The following is a 21030-nucleotide window of genomic DNA, read 5'->3' as shown; positions in this document are numbered from 1 at the left end:
AGTGTGGGGAAGGCGAGGAGCAGCAGGTGGTCCTGACACGTCCCACCAGCCCGTCTTGCTGCAGGACAGGGCTGCCAGTGGCTGCACCGCTGCACCTCTTGACCATGCCCTCAGCAGCTGTAAGGGCTCTGGGATGTTAAAGTAAGGTGAGGGGAACAGTTGCTGGGTGGTGGATTGATGAGGGGTGGCAAAAGGTGAAGAGCCAGAGGGGTTGGGCAAGGATGGAAGGACTTGGAGGGAAGCAGCTGTGAGATGGGAGAGGTCAGCCAGGGCTGAGAGGATGGAGTGGATTTGGGTGGTGAGCAGCAGACTAGGAAGAGGGGAAGGCTATAAAGGAGTGGAAAGAGAAAAGGAAGATGTGTGGCCTGGATCGTGTTTTCTGAAGTACTTTTTCATTATTGCAGTCTTGCAGTATTCCCTGCATCCTCCCAGTGGTAACTTCTTTTTCTGACAAAAATATACTCTATTAAGAAATAGATGCTAATAATGCATTTGCTTGAATACGTTTAGTGTGATATACTTGTAAAAGTACATGACAGTGAATTAAGTGTATTTTTTAAATTGCCATTCTTCAGCACTGTACACTTTATAGCCCTGGTTCTTTGCCTGCTTGACCTCACTGTCTCTGTGGTAGAGTCATAGAATAGTTTGGGTTGGAAAGGAGCTCAAAGATCATCTAGTTCCAACTCTCCTGCCATGGGCAGGGACACCCTCCACTATTCCAGGTTGCTCAACACCTCATCTAACCTGGCCTTGAAAACTTCCAGTGATGGGGCATCCACAACTTCTCTGGGCAACCTGTTCCAGTGCCTCACCACCCTCAGAGTGAAAAATTTCTTCCTTATATCTAATCAAAATCTACCCTCTTTCAGTTTAAAGCCGTGACAGAAGCTGTGAATGTTGTCACAGGAGCTGTGCAAATTGGTGTAAAGCTTCACGTTGTGCAGCCATGATGCAGTAATGCTTCTCAGATGTATGATCACTCATAATCTGAACAATCTGTAGTAATTTGGATGTAGAATCCTCTCAGGACTGAGATGGGATAGTTCCATATGGGTTGGTTGTCCTCCCTCCTTCCCATGTGGAGGAATTTTCAGGTGCTTGGTTGGAATGGTTCATAGATACAAACACTCTGCAGCAACAGACCTGTGGTGGTAAAATTCAGACTGAAATAACAGTATAGAAAGGCGTATGTTATTAACATGCTGATTCACACCAAAAGAGTCTTGATATTTTATATACTGTGGGTAAAATCTTGTCCCTGTGCAATATATGAGGCTAGAGTTTCACCTGAAACCACAAGAAATGTTTACAATACTAAAAAGGCAAACAAAGAAAACCTTTCATGTTTCAAGTATTTAAATAATTATGGATTGGTAGATAATTTGTTTATTATATATTTTGATTTTACAAGGATTGTACAATCTTACACAAATACTGGGAAATCTTTCCATTACTGATGCCTTCTAGTACCTATACTGTCCTACCTTATGGCAGTAACAAAAATCAATTAAAAGGCAGTTTTAGCTAGCTATACCTATCAAATTTGTAGAAGAGTTTCTCGGCAAATTAAAATTAAGGTAACGTTTCTTCTCTGAAGCTGCTCAAAAAAGAGGTGAATTTTAATACAACACGTCTGCCATCTGTAAGAATTTGTAATAACAAGCCAAAATTAAAACAGCTAGAAAGGGGGAAAGGGGTTAACATGAATAGCTGTACTGCACTATGCTGCATCTGATTTTACCTGTTTCAGCTCAAACACTATTATAGTTTTTTTGAAAAAAATGTTTTTATTAATCTCTGAAAATGACAGGTGTCAAGAGCCTTTTGTGATACACATACAAAAAACTTGCGGTCAAGAGGTCATATCACTGCAATGTATTAGGCAGTAGCCTTCTCTCTTGTGGAATTTTCCTTGTTTGAAGTGTTTCCAATGAAAGATGCTTGCTGTAATGCACATCAGTAAAATGATCTATTTGGGAAGAGCTTTACATGGTTAAGGAAGCTATGAGAATACTTTGGTATTGTATATGTCTTCTCTCTTAACAATTGCATGTTCTGAACTCTCTGGGATGCTATAAAGCACACAAAAGATATATGGCTTACAAGAACATATGTGTTTTGGGATTGAATTTTATAAATATCATTCTTGTCATGAAAACAAATTTTTGCCTTTTTTTTTTGTTTCCTTTATGCTCTTTAAAGAGAGTTCTGCTTCCTTACGAAGCTGTGTGTTTCACTAACCTGTCTTTCAGTATTTTCTTTTCATTATCTTCACTGGTTACGAGCACCACAACTCGTAAGAAAATAAATGCAGTATGCAAAATAAAATGTTTGCACACACACAGAGAAAACAAAAATGGAATGGTTTGAAAACTTGATTTGATGTGCTTGAAGTAAAGATAGTTGTTATTTTAAGACAGCCATGTATGAGGCCAGTTTCAGAGGCTCTCCTTGAGCTCTATGAGCCAAATGGACAAGTTCTTACAGCTGTGTTTTGTCTTTGGGCGCATCAAAGCTTGGACATATACCTGCCTGGGCAGGTATTTTCAATCAAGTGATGTAATGCTACATAATCATTAGGGGGAAAAAAAACCCAAAACCAAACAAAACCAAAACGAGTAGTGTTGAAGATTTTGAACATAAAGTTCAATTTTGAAAATGTGGGGGTTTTTGACACACCAATCTCCAAAGCGATTCGGCCCAGAACCTCATGAAATAGCTGTACGATGTGGTAATCCTGCTAGAGATGGTTTATTTTCCATTTTTATTCAATTGTTTTAGGTAGGTGTGGAGAAGGCAGATTAGTGACAAAATTGCAAAGATACGTTATAAACCAGCTTTGAGATACCCACATCAAAGTAGAGTCTCTAATTAGGGATTTAGGAAAGCTGGATTATAGAAATGGGAGCCGTTCAATTGTTCCTAAAGTGCCCTGAGGGGAGGAGGAAGTGCTCTCTCAGCTCTTCCATGCCCCAGCATTGTGCATGGGAAAGACTGGGAGGCTCGAGGAGTGTATGCTTTTTAAAGGTGAAGGGAGATGAGGAGTGGAGTTTTTTCTGTCTCTGGCAAAAGCAGTTTTGTTGTGTTCCTCTGGTTCAAGATGAAGAGCAATACTGCTTGCATCATGTGGATTTTGATGCAGGAAAGTTCTGCAAGGTTTATATTACAAATCAGTAGAAAATGATATTTTTTGGGTTTTTTAATTTGATTTTTTTCTTAGTTTCCTTTTGCTTCTGACTGTGCTTGTGCTGCATGTTTACATGTGTAGGCAATTGAGGATTTTAAAATAATTGTCCTGCTTATCTTTATTGACTTGAGAGAAGGGAATGGAGGAGACAACGCCAGGATGGAATATCATGATGGTTAACAGGACTGAAGACTTGTGAAAAAGATACATTTTTTTTTGTTTAAAAGTCTTTAAAGCACAGTAAGTTTGGATGAGACTGGAAGAACACTGCAGAGGCAGGATAGCCTACCACATCTGGAGGAGGAAAAAGAGAAATGTACAGAAGATAGAGGGTAGTAGTTACAGGGAACAGGAAGGCTGCAAACATGGAAAAGAATGGAAAAAAAAGTTAGTGAGAATAATGAAGTGTAGAGAAACCTATATCCATAAGAAACTTTACAAACAGTATTAAAAATAAATGTTCAGTGTTACGTTTCCAGCCCACAATTTACTGATACCTGTTTTCAATAGTTTGAGGAACAAAGACTAACAAGAAATATGAAAAGGAAAACAGAAAACAGTATCCAGGAAGGAACAAGAGTTCAGGAATTCCATTGCATTTCTGATTACTGTCTAAAGCGTATTCCTCATTGTTACCTCATTTTGTGATATTCCCTAGAATACACAAAATGTTAGATGTCAAGATCGTAGCAGTGAAATAGAGATGTTATGAACTTCTATTCCTAGTTAAACAGTCTGTCTCTAACAATCTGCTGAAAATTGTTATTTTGATGCATTTATATGTATGGTGATCTTCAGGGGTAAAACGAGAGGGCTAGCTGTTATAGCTAGAGTGGGATGGGAATGAAAATTAGAGTTTAGCTTGTGTTTTGTGAGGATGAACAATTTGGAGAATAGGCCAATTCTGAAATTTAGGTGTAATATGGTTGCCAGCATTAAATATGTGATCACCATTCTGGTAGCTGCAACAGGAAAAGGAGAGACCAAACACATAAATTGCAGTTGCATTTTTTTAGCTTTAACTATTTTTAAATAGCAAGATATCAGAACGTGTGTAGAACAAAGTAGAAAAGAAAAATCCACAAGGACTGACTTTGGGATTTGCTAAAGGAAAGGCAATGCAGAAGAAAGGACAAAGGAGTACACAGAAACAAAAGGGGATGAGCAAAAACAGGAGGAAAGAGAGCTTGCAGAAGACAGAATTAGAGTTTATAACATTTTCCCAATCTGTGAATAACAAAACGTGACAGTATGATATTGAACAACTAATGAGCAACCACTGCAAATGCAGTTAATACATAAATACAGTATTCTAGCTTCAGTCGTTCTGAAAACTTCCCTCTGACATCATCTTCTGTGATACTAGATTGGTGGAAATGTCCTGTACTAAATTTGTGACTTTTCAGCGTTCAGGCTGTCTGTGGTCTCTCAGCCTAACAGTCTGCACACAACTTCTAATGTCAATGGCATTATACAGTTAAGGCCAAGGTTTGCGCATTTTACCACATCCTGGAAATGTATTTCTTTATTTTTTATAAATAATGAAGACTGACTTGGAAACTTAAGTTCATAGCTTTGATTCCTTGGTAGCTGTATGTCTTCCATGCATGAACAGAGGTTTACAGAATTGTGATAGAATATACATAGGAAGAGAATAACATAAATAATGGTATGCTTTGGAAATTTTGGATGTAGAGCTTCTTGACAGTATTGGATGGGGTGGAATAGGAAGCTGAAATAATCTTAGATAAGGTAGACAAATAAAAGCCTGAAGAAGTGCATTAAGTAAAATTTCTCTTCCGAAGTATTGAAAACTCTCAAAACCCAAGGTTCTCTGGAAGATAAAGTGTTCAGTATTTCTGAGAACGGCATCCTGGGTCATTAATACAAGACAGAAGTGTGTGCAGCTTTCTTAAAAGCTTGTTGGGGTATTAGTGAGATCCGAGTAGTTTCTGGTTCCTGTCCCAACTGTACTATAACAGTTTTCAGTAACTTTTATGTTTGTTCATTAGTTTGGAGCTTTCGGGTTCTGTTCCTCCATTTTACAGAAAGTAGGAGACAGTTACTGTTTACAAACCTGTGAAAATGATTTATATGTTGTAGAAGTTGAACATGTGTGTTGAATCAAGATTTTAAAATCATGACACTCAATATTCTTGAGTGTTTATTTTTTTGGTAGTAATTTTCTGAAGGGTTGCAAAACATTGATGGATTAATTTCTCTTAAGTGCCTTATGTGAGGAGAGAAAGAGCAGGCAGGTAGGTCCAGTTTGGTGTAACTAAAGTACATTAAAGACCACAAAAATGGAAGAAAATCTAATAAAATAACTTAAAAAAAAAGACAGAGCTAATATACTCTTATGGTTTTGGTTGTTTTTTTTGTTTGTTTGTTTGTTTTTAAATTTAAGTTCTAAGTGTTCTAATTCTTTCATACTCTAAGCTAGTCATTTTTTCATGGATAAATATTCCAAAATTTTCGTAAGCTGAATACTCGGTTTGGCAGCAGTGATTATTGTTTTACTGATGTTTTTCATTCATAAATGTCAGTGATTCAAGCAGCCAGAGACACAGTTGAAATGGGGCATGTTGCCCAATTTTAGAAAAAATAGAGCACTAATTTATTTTTAAATTAAAGTTATCTTAAAATCTTTAGAAAGATGACTTCATACTTTTCTTTAATATTATGTCTAAAAGAAAAACAAGTAAGATTGACATATTTTACAGTCTTCCTTAGTGCCATTCTCATTCAGTATGAATACTGGAACAATTTGTGTTAACAGATTTCTTTTCAAAGTAAAATGAACATTTCTGCTTATTAACAGAATTGGAGGATTTTTTAATAGTTGTGTAAAAGCCTCTAAAAAAAATTCAATACAGTCTAGTTGCTACAGCCAATACATAGATTCCCTTAGGCATTGCAAAACAAATATTTAGCATTGCATTGTGATTCAAAGAAACAATGCTGTAGGAGAGAGTCAAACAGAAAAAGTCATTTACAACATGTCAGCAGCATAATATTTTTATAGTGCTATGTTCATCTGCATTGTCCCACGCCTTCATGATTGTTGATCAGATAAATTGGTATCTGCTCAGCTTTTTCTTCCTGGCATCCAGTTCTGTATTACCAGGGGCTTAATTTTGTTGGGACAGTCTGTGGCTATTTTGGTAGGAAAGATTTATGCTTCATTTTTGCTGCTTGGGTGATGTGAATCAATTGTATTCAGGGATGAATACAGACCATTGATTTTAGAGGGCTTTGTATCTGCTCAGCACTTTTTAACAGTCTCTTAGTTGGGTGTCTTAGGTTTAGGCACCTAAGTTTGAAAATGATGTCCTAGATGCACTTGCAGAAAGGTGAAAGGACTTGATGGTATTGGTTTTTAGTTGAAGCGAGACAACAATGATTCATTGCTGGCCAATTATAACCAGGCAAAACAGGCAAAAGCGATTCTCATCACTTAGACGTAACTTCAGTACCAGATCCCAGGAAGCTATAGCCTGTGCTCGTATCAAAAGGCTGGCTACATTTTGTCAAAATTTCACTAAGTAAAACTGAACTCTGTCTTAAGAGCAGCACTGTTTTTTTCCTTTGACATTGAGACATGATCCATACTTGGCATCCACTTTCAGGTTCCTCTTTATATAATCAGCCATAATTCCTACATAAAAGGAGATGAACTTTTTGAGGGGTAATGGTAAGTGATCAAAAGCGATACAGAAACTGCCATAGCTAATTATATTTTTTACCATGATGTCCTGTAGCTCGTTGATAGGCAGGACTGGAAACAAGTTTGTTTTGCTTTTATTTTAAAGGAGTTATTATATCATACCTGATAATTTATTCTATTAAATTACATGATACTTTAGTGTAAGACTTGATTCACAAAAGCAGTTTAGAGTGGGGCTGGGATTAAATTTCAGAAGTCAACTTTGTTTGTTGGTCAGCCTGCCTCTGATTGATAGCAAAACTTAACCAGCATGTCATCCTCAGATATACAGACATAGTTTTAATTTGTTCAAGTCCAGGTGTTATTCCTGACTTGTGCTTACTATGCTTATCTGAATTTGATTAACACATCTGTGGCTTAAATCTTGAAAACAACAATGCTAAGTGTGTTCATATTCCATGAGTGTATCACAGGAAATCTAAATTAAATAAGCTCTTCAGAGAACATGTCATGCCAAGAAACTTCATCAAATATGTATTTGTACAAAAAAAATGCATGCATACCTGTCCCAGAGATTAGTAGTTGTGGTGAATGGTATTTCTACTGCATGTGACCAAAGCATCACTATAAATTCTGAATGTATGCCTTTGAATGTATTTAAAAATCAAAGTTGTTAAAATCCCATAGCTAAAATCCTGCAGTTTCTCAATCATAGTCTTCCAGAGAAATAAAGATGATGAGTTAAGCTTGATTTCATAATTTTCCTTCCAAATGCTTCTCGTTTTCAGAAGTCTGTGTGATGATTTTAGTATTTTTGCTGCTTGTGCAGTAGTACAGAGTTGTTTTGATTCAATCTATTGGTTCATAGCAATTCCCAAGCAGTGACTAGAAACATGAACCTACATGTTTACTAAGCATTCTGTAAGTCTTGACAGTTTCTAAGAAAGTAGTAATAGCAAATTCCTATAATGCAGACCACATTACAATCTTTTCAAAGTAAATCTAAATGAGCAGAATAAAAATCCTACGTAAAAAAGCACTTCTGTTAAGGATTTGTTGAATATGTCCTGCGACGAAGGCAGATTTTGAGCACATTCCATTATTACCCGAAGTATATTGATACAATAAAAACAATTTTATGGGGCAAGGGTAGCCTTGTAGCACTTGACTACCATTCTGAATTACATAACTTGTTATATTTTTCCGTTTAACTGAAGATATTTTACTTCTTAAGTGCTTTATTATGTATTCAAAGAAACATTCCATAGTTCTTTGTTTATAAACTTGAAAAATTGAATAATTTATTTGCTTAAAGTAGCTGTTTTAAATTTATGTCTTTGTAAGATAGCCACAAACATTAATTTCTTCAAATTTATGGTTTCTACCACATCTTTGAGTGTTAAATGTCTGTGTATGCCAGTTTTAAATTTGTTAGCCTAAGTGAGAGTAATTCTTTGAAAATTTCAGTGAGTTTTGCTTCATTTATGTTAAACAGTTATCATTGGCCAGATAAATCACATCGTATTGCTAATAGCCTTGAATCTAGAGAACAAAATATGCAAAGTGGCACTTATTAATTGAAGATCACGAACCAGATGATTATAAGAAGGTTCTATTCAGCTGCTTGCATAAGACAAATGCAGTGTATTGATACTAAGAAAGCTACTGTCCTGTTCTGTTAAGTCCGATGTACGCACAGAAGCAAGGAGTTTCATATTGAGACTATTTTATTTCTGCCTCATTATGGCTGTATAATGTAGGTAAAGAAATAATAAGACTTTATGATTGTGAGATACACAGAATATAGTTTAATCTCAGTTTGCAATTGTTTCATTTGGATTCCAACCAAGTTCTCAGGAAGAAGGAATTGAGGCTGCTGTAAGTATCATTCTTAGTATGCTAAATATAGTTATGGTGAATGCTATAGGTGTAACTCTAGAAAACCTTGGGAGGTGAAGGAGGGCTCATAAATCTAACTAATTTTAAAATGTACTTCAAAATAGACTAAATTATTATGTGAAATATATGTTGTGTATATGATTATGTCATCTCAGTTTATGAGTGCGGATCTTTGATCTGGTTATTACATTGTCATTACTGATACAAGGAGAACCTTCCAACCGAATAGTTATTAAATATTGAAATGTTCTGAAGATATTATGTGAAATTAAATATTTAATTTCACATAATATCTTCACAGAAATGTTTCAGCTATTTTATATTTCAAGAAGATACTGAAATGTAAGATCTCAATATTGTATGAAATAATAGCTTGACAAAGTTCATAAACGCTATTTAAGGCATATACAATTCTCCGTACTGTATTCTGTATGAATATAGAACTAAAGGACTGAAAGTGATTTCTTTGTTTGTGGAGTTCAGTTATCTCCTTTTAAAAGGAAATCTCAGAAATTTATCAAACTCCACGTAAGTTTATCCAGCTCCAGATGCATGCATGCACACAGAGTTTGGATTCTTGCAGCTAACAAAACTTGCAAACAGAACAGGTGAGTGAATGGAGAGAGAGATAAGAGATAAGCAAAGTATTAGAAGATGAATTAAGAAGCTCTTATAACCAATCTGAGTAACTCATACCAGGAAAAAAACACAAACATATCAAAAAAACGAAACACCAAACAAAAAAATCTGAAACAACCACAACAAAATTGTACACAAAATCCTCACTGCATTACCTTCAGTTAGATTTTTGCCCTGGGCTTCAGTGAAGCTCAAATTTTACCCTATATTCTCACTAGTAGCAGATGAGCCTCAGTAACAACCGATATTAAACTAGACTAAGATAGCTCTCTTGTTTTCTATAAATCAAAGATGTTCACATAAACAATTACCAATTTGTGGCAGACTACCAAGTGTATATTTCTTACTATAACCACCAGTGATCATCGTGGGGATTGTCATGCTTTTCCCTCTTGCAATCCATGTTCCAGAATAATTGTGCTAACAGCTTATTCACAGCTTGTTAAATCATACTTGATTCAGGGAAATATTTGGGCAAAACATGGTGCCTCCAACATACCTCATGAGCGCAGCAGACAACTAGAAGTCTTCAGTGCTGTGGTAACAGATTTATTCAGCTTGATTTGGGAAAATAGCTTGGGTTAAAGGCATTGAGCTCTCATTAAAATCATTGGAAATGGTACATTGACTCATTGAAAACATTGAGAAGAGAATGTATTTTTAGCTTTCTTACCTTTAATAGCTTTAGGGTCTTTCTCCTCTCCCTTTTACTATTGAAGATCAATTGATTTTGGTGCGACTTTGGTGATAGTATCGCAATGAGCGGCAGCCACTTAAATTGTTTCCTATGTGGTATTAATAAGCAGTATGATACCAATGTTCATGAGGTTAGCCCAACCAGTACTATGATTCACCAAATGATGCCCTGCTGATCAGCTGTCACCTAATAGGTAAGTGGCCTTTTGGGTTCAGGATCCTTGTGGAATCCATTCTTGTCCCTACAAGCTACAGGGCAAAGTGAATCCCAAAATCTTAGATTGTGCTTCTTTACTTATAACCCATTTTAAGTAGCTGCATGCATGCTTTGATCTTGTGTAGCTCTCTTGTTGGAAAACTCTTGTTAAAGGTACTAAATTTACGATCTGACACAAACACACTTAATCTAACCACCAAGAAGAAAAGTATCAATCAGCTCTTTATTTCTCATGCTAAGAGATACAGCAGTATTCAGACAAATTTGCATTTTGAAAATGAGTAATCTTCTTTATAAATTCTATGCCAGTAAGACCGCGTTTGACCTACAGGTTCCTCTTTCTTTTGGCCTGTTACTGTCAATTTTCTATGCAATATCCCCCTTGAATTACACTTGAAAATCGATTTTTTGCATAGAAAGTATCGTTAAAAATTTTGTCAAGATGTCTAATGTTTTTAGGAATTGAAGCTGAACTATTTTTAAAAGGTGCCTGAGAGCCTAGTCTGATGCAATTAGTCATTCATGTTTAAATATTTTATTGTGATGCCATTAATCATGATCCCTAAATATTCTTCACCGTTATGCACCAAAGGAGCCTCAGCACTTTGCAGGGTCAAGCAATAATAAGTAGTGGTGGTTGCTAATAGCCCAGTGCAAAAGTCAGTGTCAGTGTCATGACGGAAGTGGAAATTCAGTGTCTTCTCTTGCATCATCTTCAAACCCGAAACACCCACTGAAGTAAAAATCAGGAGCAAATGTAGGTCAGGATGTTTAGGTCACCATGAAACAAACAAGGTAGATGTTCATCTCCACTTGAATTGACAATGTCTTTTATTTTGGGAGGATTTTTGCTTCATATGTAAAGAAAACAGGATCATTTCAGACCAGCTATCCAAATCAGAGCAGTCCAGGGCACGACTGTTCATTGATTTCCTTTTTGATTATGAGTGAACAAAAAATACAGAACTCTTTCTTAAAAATATGCTCTTTAAACCGTATTGAAGAGGATCAAGAAACGGAAGCATTAGGAATATAGCGGTGGTCTCTTGATCCGCCTCATTAGTTCAATGGGATTTCAAAAGTGCAGGTTTTAAAATATTGTTCCCACACGTTTTTTGAATTCTAATCAAAAGGTAAATCGATCAGCAGTAATGTCTTGGATGTAAAGCCTGCAGTTTAAATAGCTAGCCAGAAATTGCCCATATTTTTCTTGATATATCTTTAAAACAATTGCTGTACAATGGGGTAGCAATCATTGCAAGGATAAGGGGACCTAAAAATATATTCTTTCAGAGTCACAACAGTAAAAAATAGCTCCATTTGTACTTTTTGGAAATAAAAATGATTTAATGTAAAAACAACTCAGAGTGGCTTCATCTTTGGGTGTTATTTTTGCTTAAGAAATCAAGTTGCAAATTTCACTTGGCAAAGTGTTAAGGCTGTCATTGTTAACTGGTACCCATCACATAAAATAGCCTTTTGTGCCTACTAGAATGTATTTTGGATAACAGAAAGTCCCATTAATATACAAAAAAATAAAGAAAAACATTTTATGTTGTAAATAAAAAATGCTGTTTATTGTGAAAATTGTACACAATTTTTCAATAGCATTGTAACACTTGTAACTAGAAGCATTAGAGAAGTTAGGTTATAACGTAGTAATTTTAAATAGATAACCTTTGAATTTACAAAAAAATGATGATGAATTTTTAACATTTTTCTAACTAAATCTATTCAAATACAAGAATAAAAGTGCATGTGAAAGCAAATTTTCAGGCTTAATTTAATCAAACACACTTTTTGGACAATGTAAAGAATAGAAATACTAGTATGAGATACTATTAAGAATGGTACAGTATAACATCATTTCCTCTAACACTAAATAATTTTAAGAAAACTTTCAGACTTCTCACAATTCTTTCAAAGAGGTACTTTATTTGACTTTGAAATATGCTTTGCAGTAGAGTTAGCTCTTCTGCTGATATTAGGGGATTTAAACATGAATGAAGATCAGAAAGCACAAGTTAACAGTGAATTTTGAACTGAAATACGGTGAGCATTAGGGTCACCAGCATGAGGGGGTTATGATTGCAGCTTTTTGGACAGAAAATACCATTTTGTGGCCATCCTGAGAACCCTGAGAGCTACCTCAATATTTTCCCTTCCGTTCCCTTCCCTTCCTTTCCTTTCTCTTCCCTTCCCTTCCCTTTTGATTAAAAAAAACTCCAAAACACACAAAAAAAACCCCACAACAAAACCCAGAAACTAATTTGTTAGGTACATGATGCTGTTTGGAACAGAAGACTAGCTTTGCCTGCTTTTTATCTACCTCTGTCTATCTCTAGATAATGCCCCTATAATGCTTGTAACCACAATTTTGCAATAGAATTGTTAATAGAAGAGGTTAGAATATACTTTAGCAGACATTGATGAACAGATTGATAATCCTGCTCTTTATGGTGCCAGCTAGAAAGAATATATAAGAATTTAGATACCATCTGAAAGAGAAGCATAATTATTTTTTTTAAAATGTGAATATGTTTAAAAACTGCATACATTTGTTGCTTTAAATCAGCTACTGAAAATTAATGTGCTTCCAATTTTATATGTAGTAGGATGCATACTACCTAATTCCAACCTCTTTCTTAGGAAGAAATAGGAGAGCAGTATCTTTCTTAAATATGTATGGACAGATTTACATGTTCAGGACCATATGCATTTTTAAAAAATAATTAGATAAAATAAAAGCGAGAAGGGATGTTCTGTCATACGAGGACTTTAAAGGTCCAGATGCAACTGAATAGAATGTTGCAGTCTTTTTCAGATGTAGATAACGGCAGAACTTTAAAAAAATTGCTTGGATGTGATGTGCTATTGTAACTATTTATATTACTGGGCCTTAAAAACTTGAATTCAAGTTCTTGGTCCCCATTGTGCAAGCTATTGTAGCAGTACAGTGGAAAGAGTTTGTTTCCTAAAGAGCCAAGAATGTTGTGTCTTTGAAGAAGTTTCAGTAATAATAGAAAAAAACAACTGCAAATACCCTCCAGTATAACTTAATAATATTCAGAGGCTGTAGTGTCATCTACATTACAGGAGTGTTCTCCACATCAGAGATTATTTGTCTGGAGTAAGTCAAAACAATGATGTAAATCTCTGAAGTCTTATTTATTGTTGGTCAAGATTACCCGAAAGGATTGGCTCTATCTGGATGTGTTCTTATAACAACGGCTATGCTAAAAGGCATTTTGTTATTGGAACTTTTAATGATGTTTTCAGCTTCTTCTTCTTAGGAAGGTTCCTCACTTTGCCATTAGCTTGCTCTGAGCATGCAGAAGAAAAGTATGTAACTACATTAGTTTAATTAGAGGACAACTTTTTGGCAATAATACCGACGACTCAGATCGTGTTTCCTTTCTGTCAGATTCAATCAACTTGCTCCATTCTTTTCCTTTCATATAGCAATTGAAAGACTACAGAAAAGGCCATAGTTACCATGCCATCAGAGACATTAGAAGCCCTGTCACCTGGCAGGTTTGCTTTTGCATTTTTTTTTTTTTCAGTTCTGCTGTTTTAAGGAACCCTATCAAACTTGCGTTCCCAAAACATTGGACAAGTTCTGATAGTTCTTTTTTTTTTTTTTTCCTGCCTGAGAGAGTCTTGTCTTGCCTAACCTGGCATTGAAAACTGGAAAAGCAGTTTCCCTTTTTCTCCAATGCTGTAATCTGCTATTAGAGAATATAACACTTTACAAACTGTACAGAAAAAACTGTATACCGTCTTCTCTGTATTCTGGGGAACGTGACTTATTCCTCCGTTCTGGTTATGCCCTCTTCCATGTTTCAAACAGCAAGGAAGGGGCTCTTGCAAATAGAAAAAAAAAAAAAAAAGAAAAAAGTATTCCTTTTCTCCATCTTATATTCTTAGAGAAATCCTTGCCTTCAAAATTGGTGAGATAAGTTCTCTTTTTTTGAACTGATACACTGAAACCCAACTTCATTGACTTCTAGGAACTGTTGTATGTCTGTTCATCGATTCAGCAGGTAGGTGGGTATGTTTCCCATGTTCAAAAATTTAATTTAAAATTGATCGCTGACTTTGTTTATGATCATCAGTAGTTTAAGATGATATTAGTTTTAAAGCAACAATGAAAAGTCCTCCAGTGTCAAGAGAGTTAGAAGTTGTGTCCTGTTGTCCCTGCTGGTTGTTCCTACCACTTGTCCTTGATGGTTATATAAGGATATGTACTTTTTTTTTATTTCAAAGTAGTAATATATTATTTTAATATTCTGAAAGAATTACAGTCATCTTCTTTGTAAATTTAAGGAAACACACTGTATCCGATAAACACTGTACCTTTTTTCTAAACTAGCAAAACACCTGTGATTGCTCATGTTTAAGTATGCCTTATTGCAGCACTGCAGAGCTTTGGAGGAATTTTTTTCTTCCTGAAAATGGAAACAATGAAAAAAAATTCCCGGTTCTCTAACAGTTTCCTATTAATAGTGTTTCTAAATCTCACACCTACAGTCCCAGTTAGCCAGTGATTGAGTAGCTCCTATTTCCACCCTTTTCTATTTGAAGTTTGCAGTATAAGCAATCCTTAAGGTAGCATTTGCATTTGCATTTGCTGACTGCTCCAGCACCCTGATGACTTCATTAATTTCTGTCTGAGGCTGAAGAAAGAAAAGAGTTTTGTTTTTTACTTCTACAGACCTAATTGTTTTTATTAGCTCTACATTTAGTTCAAGCATGTCATCATTTGAAATGCACATACCGTGTTAAGATTTACGTTGTTTAATTTGCATAAAACCAGAATAGATGATTGCTAGTGGAAGATGCAGATTAAAATATGTTTAAAAAAAGGTTGTATACCTTCAAAAAACCCAAACCACACAACTGGAGTTAGTACTTCATTACATGCATAGTGTTAACCCTCACCCATGTTCCTATTTTCTTCTCCTAACTTTGAAGAATTCAAACTACTTCTTATTTCTGAAACACCTTGTTCTTCAAGGAGAATTCTGGTCACTTCTGTATCTTTTTCAAGGTTTTCTTGTTACTGGGGATACAGGATTTTCAGGTGATTTTTCAAATAGCATTACATAAGGCTAGTCAATGTAGAAAGGCGTATGGCTTGCAGCTGAAGGGAGGAAATTGATTCATTAGAGCACTGTCCTCCTTGCATGTACTACTAAAGGGAAGGGAACATATTGAGAGCTTGTGTGGCTTTGTCCCTATCTCATCCCTATCTCAACTATGCATTCGCAAGCCCAGTTGCACAAGTTTACCGGGAAAATCCTCTTTTCAAGCAATAGCCCTCTGCCAGCCACCAAATAAAGGGTTACCATCTTCCTTACAAAGTCACTTCAAGGCAAGGCAATAGCGTACTGCTTCTGCTCAGGGTCTGCAGGATGTAACATCACAAGCCAGCCAGGACCAAATAAATTTCAGAGAAATTTTCAAGCCCTACTAACTGCTAAAATGGTATTTCAGATATTATTCATATTTCTTCAGATGCTATTAGGTTCTACGTGAAAAATCACTTCTCTAACGCAGCTGCCCATTTTAGTTGGTTAAATGATGACTGGCAGGTTTTAGAAACTGGGTTCAGAGAATCAAGGAACAAATTGCATACCTTGCTCGCAGGGCGTTCAGCCTGTAAATTATGTGAGGTAGGTACTCTTTTTAAAATCAATACTAAAAAGTATACAAAACTTGATTAAATAATACTGTATATGCATTAATGCTGGTTTCAGTAGCTGAAAGTCTTCTTACTGGAATTCACAACAAAAATGCTTGTTTGAATCCTGAACATCGTTTGATTCTTTTCCCATTTCTATTTAATGAAATCAATTATTATTGTGATGCTATTTTTTTTTTTTTCAGAGGAGATATCTGTTTCTGTTTCAACAGAATTACTTATGCCCACACAGCAGTACTTGCTGTTTCTCCTTTGTTGCTTCTTATTTAAGCTAAGAAGTTTTAGTCCCTCAATCTTTCAACCAGGGAGTAAAGGCAATATTATATGATTTAAATGACCAGTCACAAAACACAAGTGTCTAATAAATTATCTGAGAAACCAATTCAGCAAACGCTCTGTAGGCTGGAATTTGTTTTCTTAAACTATCTGGGAAATCTTTGCTAATGGCCTATGTGTTAGTGGGCTAGACGAGCAGTTTTTGGACATCAGATAGTGTTAAAACATAAATAGCTGAACTTATGTTAACTGTGATTCATCAGACAACCAGAAATTCTTAGTGACTGTTATAGTTCATTGACATCTGATTTTTATATTTAAATGAAAATACAAATATCAAAATAACAGTAATATGCGTGCATAGCCAGGAGCCCTATTGGGTCAAATTTATCGCTGATGCTTTCTGAAAACAAAACCACTTCATTTTCAGTCAATATGTGAAGCAGTAATGTATATTCATTCGCATAACATTTTATTCATGAAACAGAGAAAAGCAAAAACATTTCTAGCCCAACAGCAGTCTGGGTTACATGCCCGTGGGACCTACTTTCTTCCAGCAGCCCTTCTCGTTCTGCTTCCTCTCCTCGTGAGGGTTATCAGAACACTTTGGTGCTGGTGCTTTTAACGGGGTACAGGTTATCAGAGGTGTTGGTTATACATGTGAACAGAAAGCAATGTGGAAGCTATGCCTTAGATTTCACCTGCTGTTGAAACTGAATGCAACCATTAGACGGGTTGCTGCATACTGTACTTTTGCTGAGGGTTTGGGGTGGTGAGATGGGCTGTTGCTGATACTCAACATGCAGAGTTACGTTGGCACTCTAACCATGCATTTTCAGTCTTACTTACAATTTCCCCTCTCCCCTCAGAGTTCTTTTCATAATCATCTCAGTTTGGTTTATAACCATTTAGGTCCACCTCTCATGCATCCACTTGTATCTTTCTTTGTATATCTTCCTACTTTGTAGGACCAGTGATGTTCATCTTCCCTGATAATGATCAGTGGTAGTTTTGATAACTGTTTTTTCCAGTCTTTGTGCTATCCTGTTCATTTTGCATATCTTTGCATGTGGTTTTTAGCTTCTTCCAAAGGAGAAGTTTCTTAGATAACTATGTTTCTTTGACCATTTTTCCCAATAGTTCTTTTCCCTGTACATTCATTGGGGTGGTCAAACCCTCACATCCTAACCCTCCTGCCTTTGGAGGGCTGTTTTATGATCTAGTTTTATATTTCTCTTTCCTTTGACAAGCTATACCTTGTGAAACATTGAATTTAAACCATAAACCTTATACTCATCAGTTTTCCTTTAGACATCTTCCTTCCATAACTTTGGCTTTGGTCTCTTCCTTGTTTCTAGTCTAGTCAGTTCACTTTGAAGCAGAATTATGTGTTCTTCCAACTAGATGTTATTTGAAGGACCCATCCTCATATCCCCAAACTCTTGATTTCAAAACTTATCCTAGCAGATCCACACTACTCTTCCTTCTTTACACAGATTTTGCCCTGCAGGCTGAAACTGGTAATGTTTTTATCATGCTACTTTTACAACAGCTTCTGGTACTATTTGCTAGTATTTTTGAAGCTCTACTTACAGCATTTTGGGCCTAAAATCATGTGTACTTCAGTAGTATTGCATCACTATAACTACTGATAAATTTAAGACACAGGCATCCTGACCAAGTATTTTAGAAGTCTTTGTTCAGTGTGGCTGTTTGTTTCAGCTTTATAATTGTCTTTAAATTCATTTTACTGTGGAAAAACTCAGTTTAGAACATAAATTACGGGAAAAAATACAGTTGCTGTTTGTACAGTTTCATACACATCTTAAAATCAGCACAGCAGACATTCTCTGCTTTGGAAAGAAAAGGTTTGTTACTTTTTTTTAATGTGAATACCAGCCTGATCGTATTTAGACTAAAATTATAGATATGGTTCCCACTTGGCAATGAACAGTATAAGATTTGCTCGTTTGTTTGTAACTGCATGTGCGTAGGGTATGCACACTGTTTGCTAACACCTTTCCTGACAGCAGCGATAAGCTGCCTAGGCTGGCGAGAGAGTTCACCTAGCAGAGGGTGAAAAGATGAAAGGCCCTTTTATGAAATGCAAACTGAGAAGCTATAACATAAACAGAACTGCTCTGAAAGAAATACTGGTTCTCGCCTGCCTATACACGACTTTATGCTTTTCTGCTGTAATCCACATTGTATGCAAATAATCACTCAGTTTATATCTGAACATGAGCAGCTAACAGGAACTTGAATCCTGGTCTCCCCAAGATCCATCCTGCCCAATGATTAGGTCACCTCTAGGTCATATTTTGTCTTTGGTAAATGAAAAGCGAGACATGGTTTAGAAAGTCTGATAAAAGCTGTGAGATTTTCATTATTGAATATTTCATAGTTTTCTGCCGTGGGACATCCAGTGCAATGTATCTCTCCATTTGAATCATGTTAGACTGAGTTTAGAAAGTAGTGAACACCAACTGCTGAGATCTCAAACAGTTAAATACTAGATACTTTCAGCATAAATTCTTGGGATGCTGATATTTTTAGATTCTGAATGAGGACAACAACATTTCAAATCTTCTCTACTGAGCAAAACATCAACATGATTTCAGACATCATAATATTTATGTGGTAAAAATAGTGGTAAATAGCCACACCCTAAAATTTTCTACTATTTGGTAGTTGCTACCATTTCTAAAAAGTAAAGAGTTTTTCTCGCATCTGTAAAAGAATAACAAGGGAAATAAATGTCTTCGAAGTCAACTGTCTTAAAAGTTCTTTTCACTCTTTTTTTTTCCTGGTTCATAAGCAGGATCCTTTATCCCTGCTGAGTATTTCACTGAAAGATCTGGTAAGAGGACTGAAACTTGTGTTGAAACTGGTGAAGATCTCTGAAAATCAGCATTACTATCCTAAATCTGACTTCTTTTCTTTCATGCCTGCATTACTCCTCCTATCTCCTTCTAATAACTAGTCTCAGACTACACAGGTATCCAATATGTATATAGTAATCCTGTTTCTGTTCCTGTTGTCCACAGTGTTTTCCTGGCTTCCAAAAGACCACAAAAACTCCAAGAACCCTTCATGTCTCATCTCTGTTTCTGTTTCTGCTGTTTCTGTCACTGCTCGTGTGACTTAGTCTTTTCATTCTCATGCACTCACTCCTTGTCCATAATCAGACCCAAAGAAGGGGGGGTGAAAGGAAGATTTTGGACTTCTTATGGGTTCCCAGTACTTCCACATCTTCCCTTCTCCCTTTCTCCTACGATCTCATCTCCCAAATGGTCTTATCAAAACCACAAATGTAATTTCCACTCTGCCAGTGATGCCAGCCTTCATTGCCGATTACTCCAGGTTATGTTCAGCAGCCTTCATGTTTTCTCCCATGCTGCCCATTAGGCTTGAGAGGAGTTCCCCACAAAAACCTATAAATCCACTTTGTCTGTTGCTGTCCCTGAAGTTCACATCATGCAGTGTCTACAACAAGCTCACACTGGCTAGACCATGGGTGTACTGAAGCTCTTTCATTTGTAGTAACCGGGAACACATTGTTTGTCCTTGCCTTTTGCTCTTTCCTACTGTGTGTTTGCCTGATCTTTTTATGCCATACACGTGCGGTGTCAAATCTAATGGGGCCCTAATTTAGGCATCTACACATTACTGTAATTAATTAATAACTTCATCCTTTGTTAATTTTGACAACTGCTACGAGGCTGAAGGGCAACTGTACTTCTAGCCATCTGTATAAACGCAAAAAATGCAGGAGACTGAAGATTGTCCATTGAAGTCAGGTTCTGCAAACTGGTATATTAGCACATAGCTGGTGAACAGATATGTGTTTTTCAGACATTCATGTTTCCATAACAGAAGTAGCCTCTGTTTAAGGGACAACAAAAATAGTGGTTTAAGTACCAGTAACCTCCAAAAGCATGTCTGTGTTCATTGATTAAAAGATATTGAAACAGGGGAGCAAACTCAGTGTTAAGGGCAGTAAAATGGGAGAGCTCTTGCTGTGCTGACCAAGAAAGAGGACAGAGCATGTCCAAGCCCTCCTCATCTAAGGGGAAGAGTAATGGACCTTTGACTCTTAGTAACGGGCTTCCTTATTCTCTGGCTATGCATTCTTATTTATGAGCTTTCTGAGTTCCTTCTGAGGAGTCACCAACATGATGAGTTTTCTTACCAAAGCAAAATAGAACAGAAATTTCCTCCTGCCTTCTAATTAAACATTTTTCAGTTAGATTAACCAGTTTAGATTAGATTAATACAGTGAATTGATACATAGTAGCATTCGCATACTGAACCAAGCTGATATAATACCTGGTAAACTACATAGCAAAAAGACTTGTCTAATTTGTTTGAATGACACAGGTAAAAATGCAAAGCTGTTGTAATTAAAGACGTTATAAAATTTTAAATGACGGATAACTAATGCAGAATATATTGTTGGATTTAAATGTAAGAGAGGGATTTAGCAGATGAAGTTTCCTATTTCTTATAGAGAAACCTAACAAAGGCTAGTAGCGAATTCATCTTAGTTCTTTTTATTTGTACTTTAACAATATATTTCCTGGTTTTTACACTGCTTAAAAGGAACTGTAGTTAATCCTACCTTGTTTTATGCACTTAATTATCCATCAACTTTTTTGAGCTCTCTTCTTCAAAAAGCTCAGTAAAAGTTTCCTATTTTTCTAATTCTTCACGGTAACCTTTTATCACTAGTTCCAGTGGGT

At 36.1% G+C, this 21030-nt stretch overlaps 1 protein-coding gene across 12 annotated transcripts in view; it reads left to right on the top strand.

Moving 5' to 3' along the window:
• The window catches only part of FOXP2 (forkhead box P2), a 202336-nt gene that overhangs the window by 18266 nt on the left and 163040 nt on the right, over positions 1 to 21030 (top strand). For 2 of the 12 annotated variants that reach the window (XM_086609774.1, XM_086609771.1), the window contains exon 2: positions 21 to 26. The exons of the other annotated variants lie outside the window; for them this stretch is intronic. In XM_086609774.1, coding sequence (XP_086465900.1) covers positions 21 to 26 — 6 coding nt within the window. The remainder of the gene's footprint in view (positions 1 to 20; positions 27 to 21030) is intronic. 12 annotated transcript variants of the gene reach the window in all.

Source organism: Tauraco erythrolophus, chromosome 4 (genome assembly GCF_009769465.1).
Source record: "Tauraco erythrolophus isolate bTauEry1 chromosome 4, bTauEry1.pri, whole genome shotgun sequence".
Classification (NCBI taxonomy): Eukaryota; Metazoa; Chordata; class Aves; order Musophagiformes; family Musophagidae; genus Tauraco; species Tauraco erythrolophus.
The sequence above is the reverse complement of the archived record's forward strand: the minus strand, read 5'-3'. Positions and strand labels throughout refer to the sequence as shown.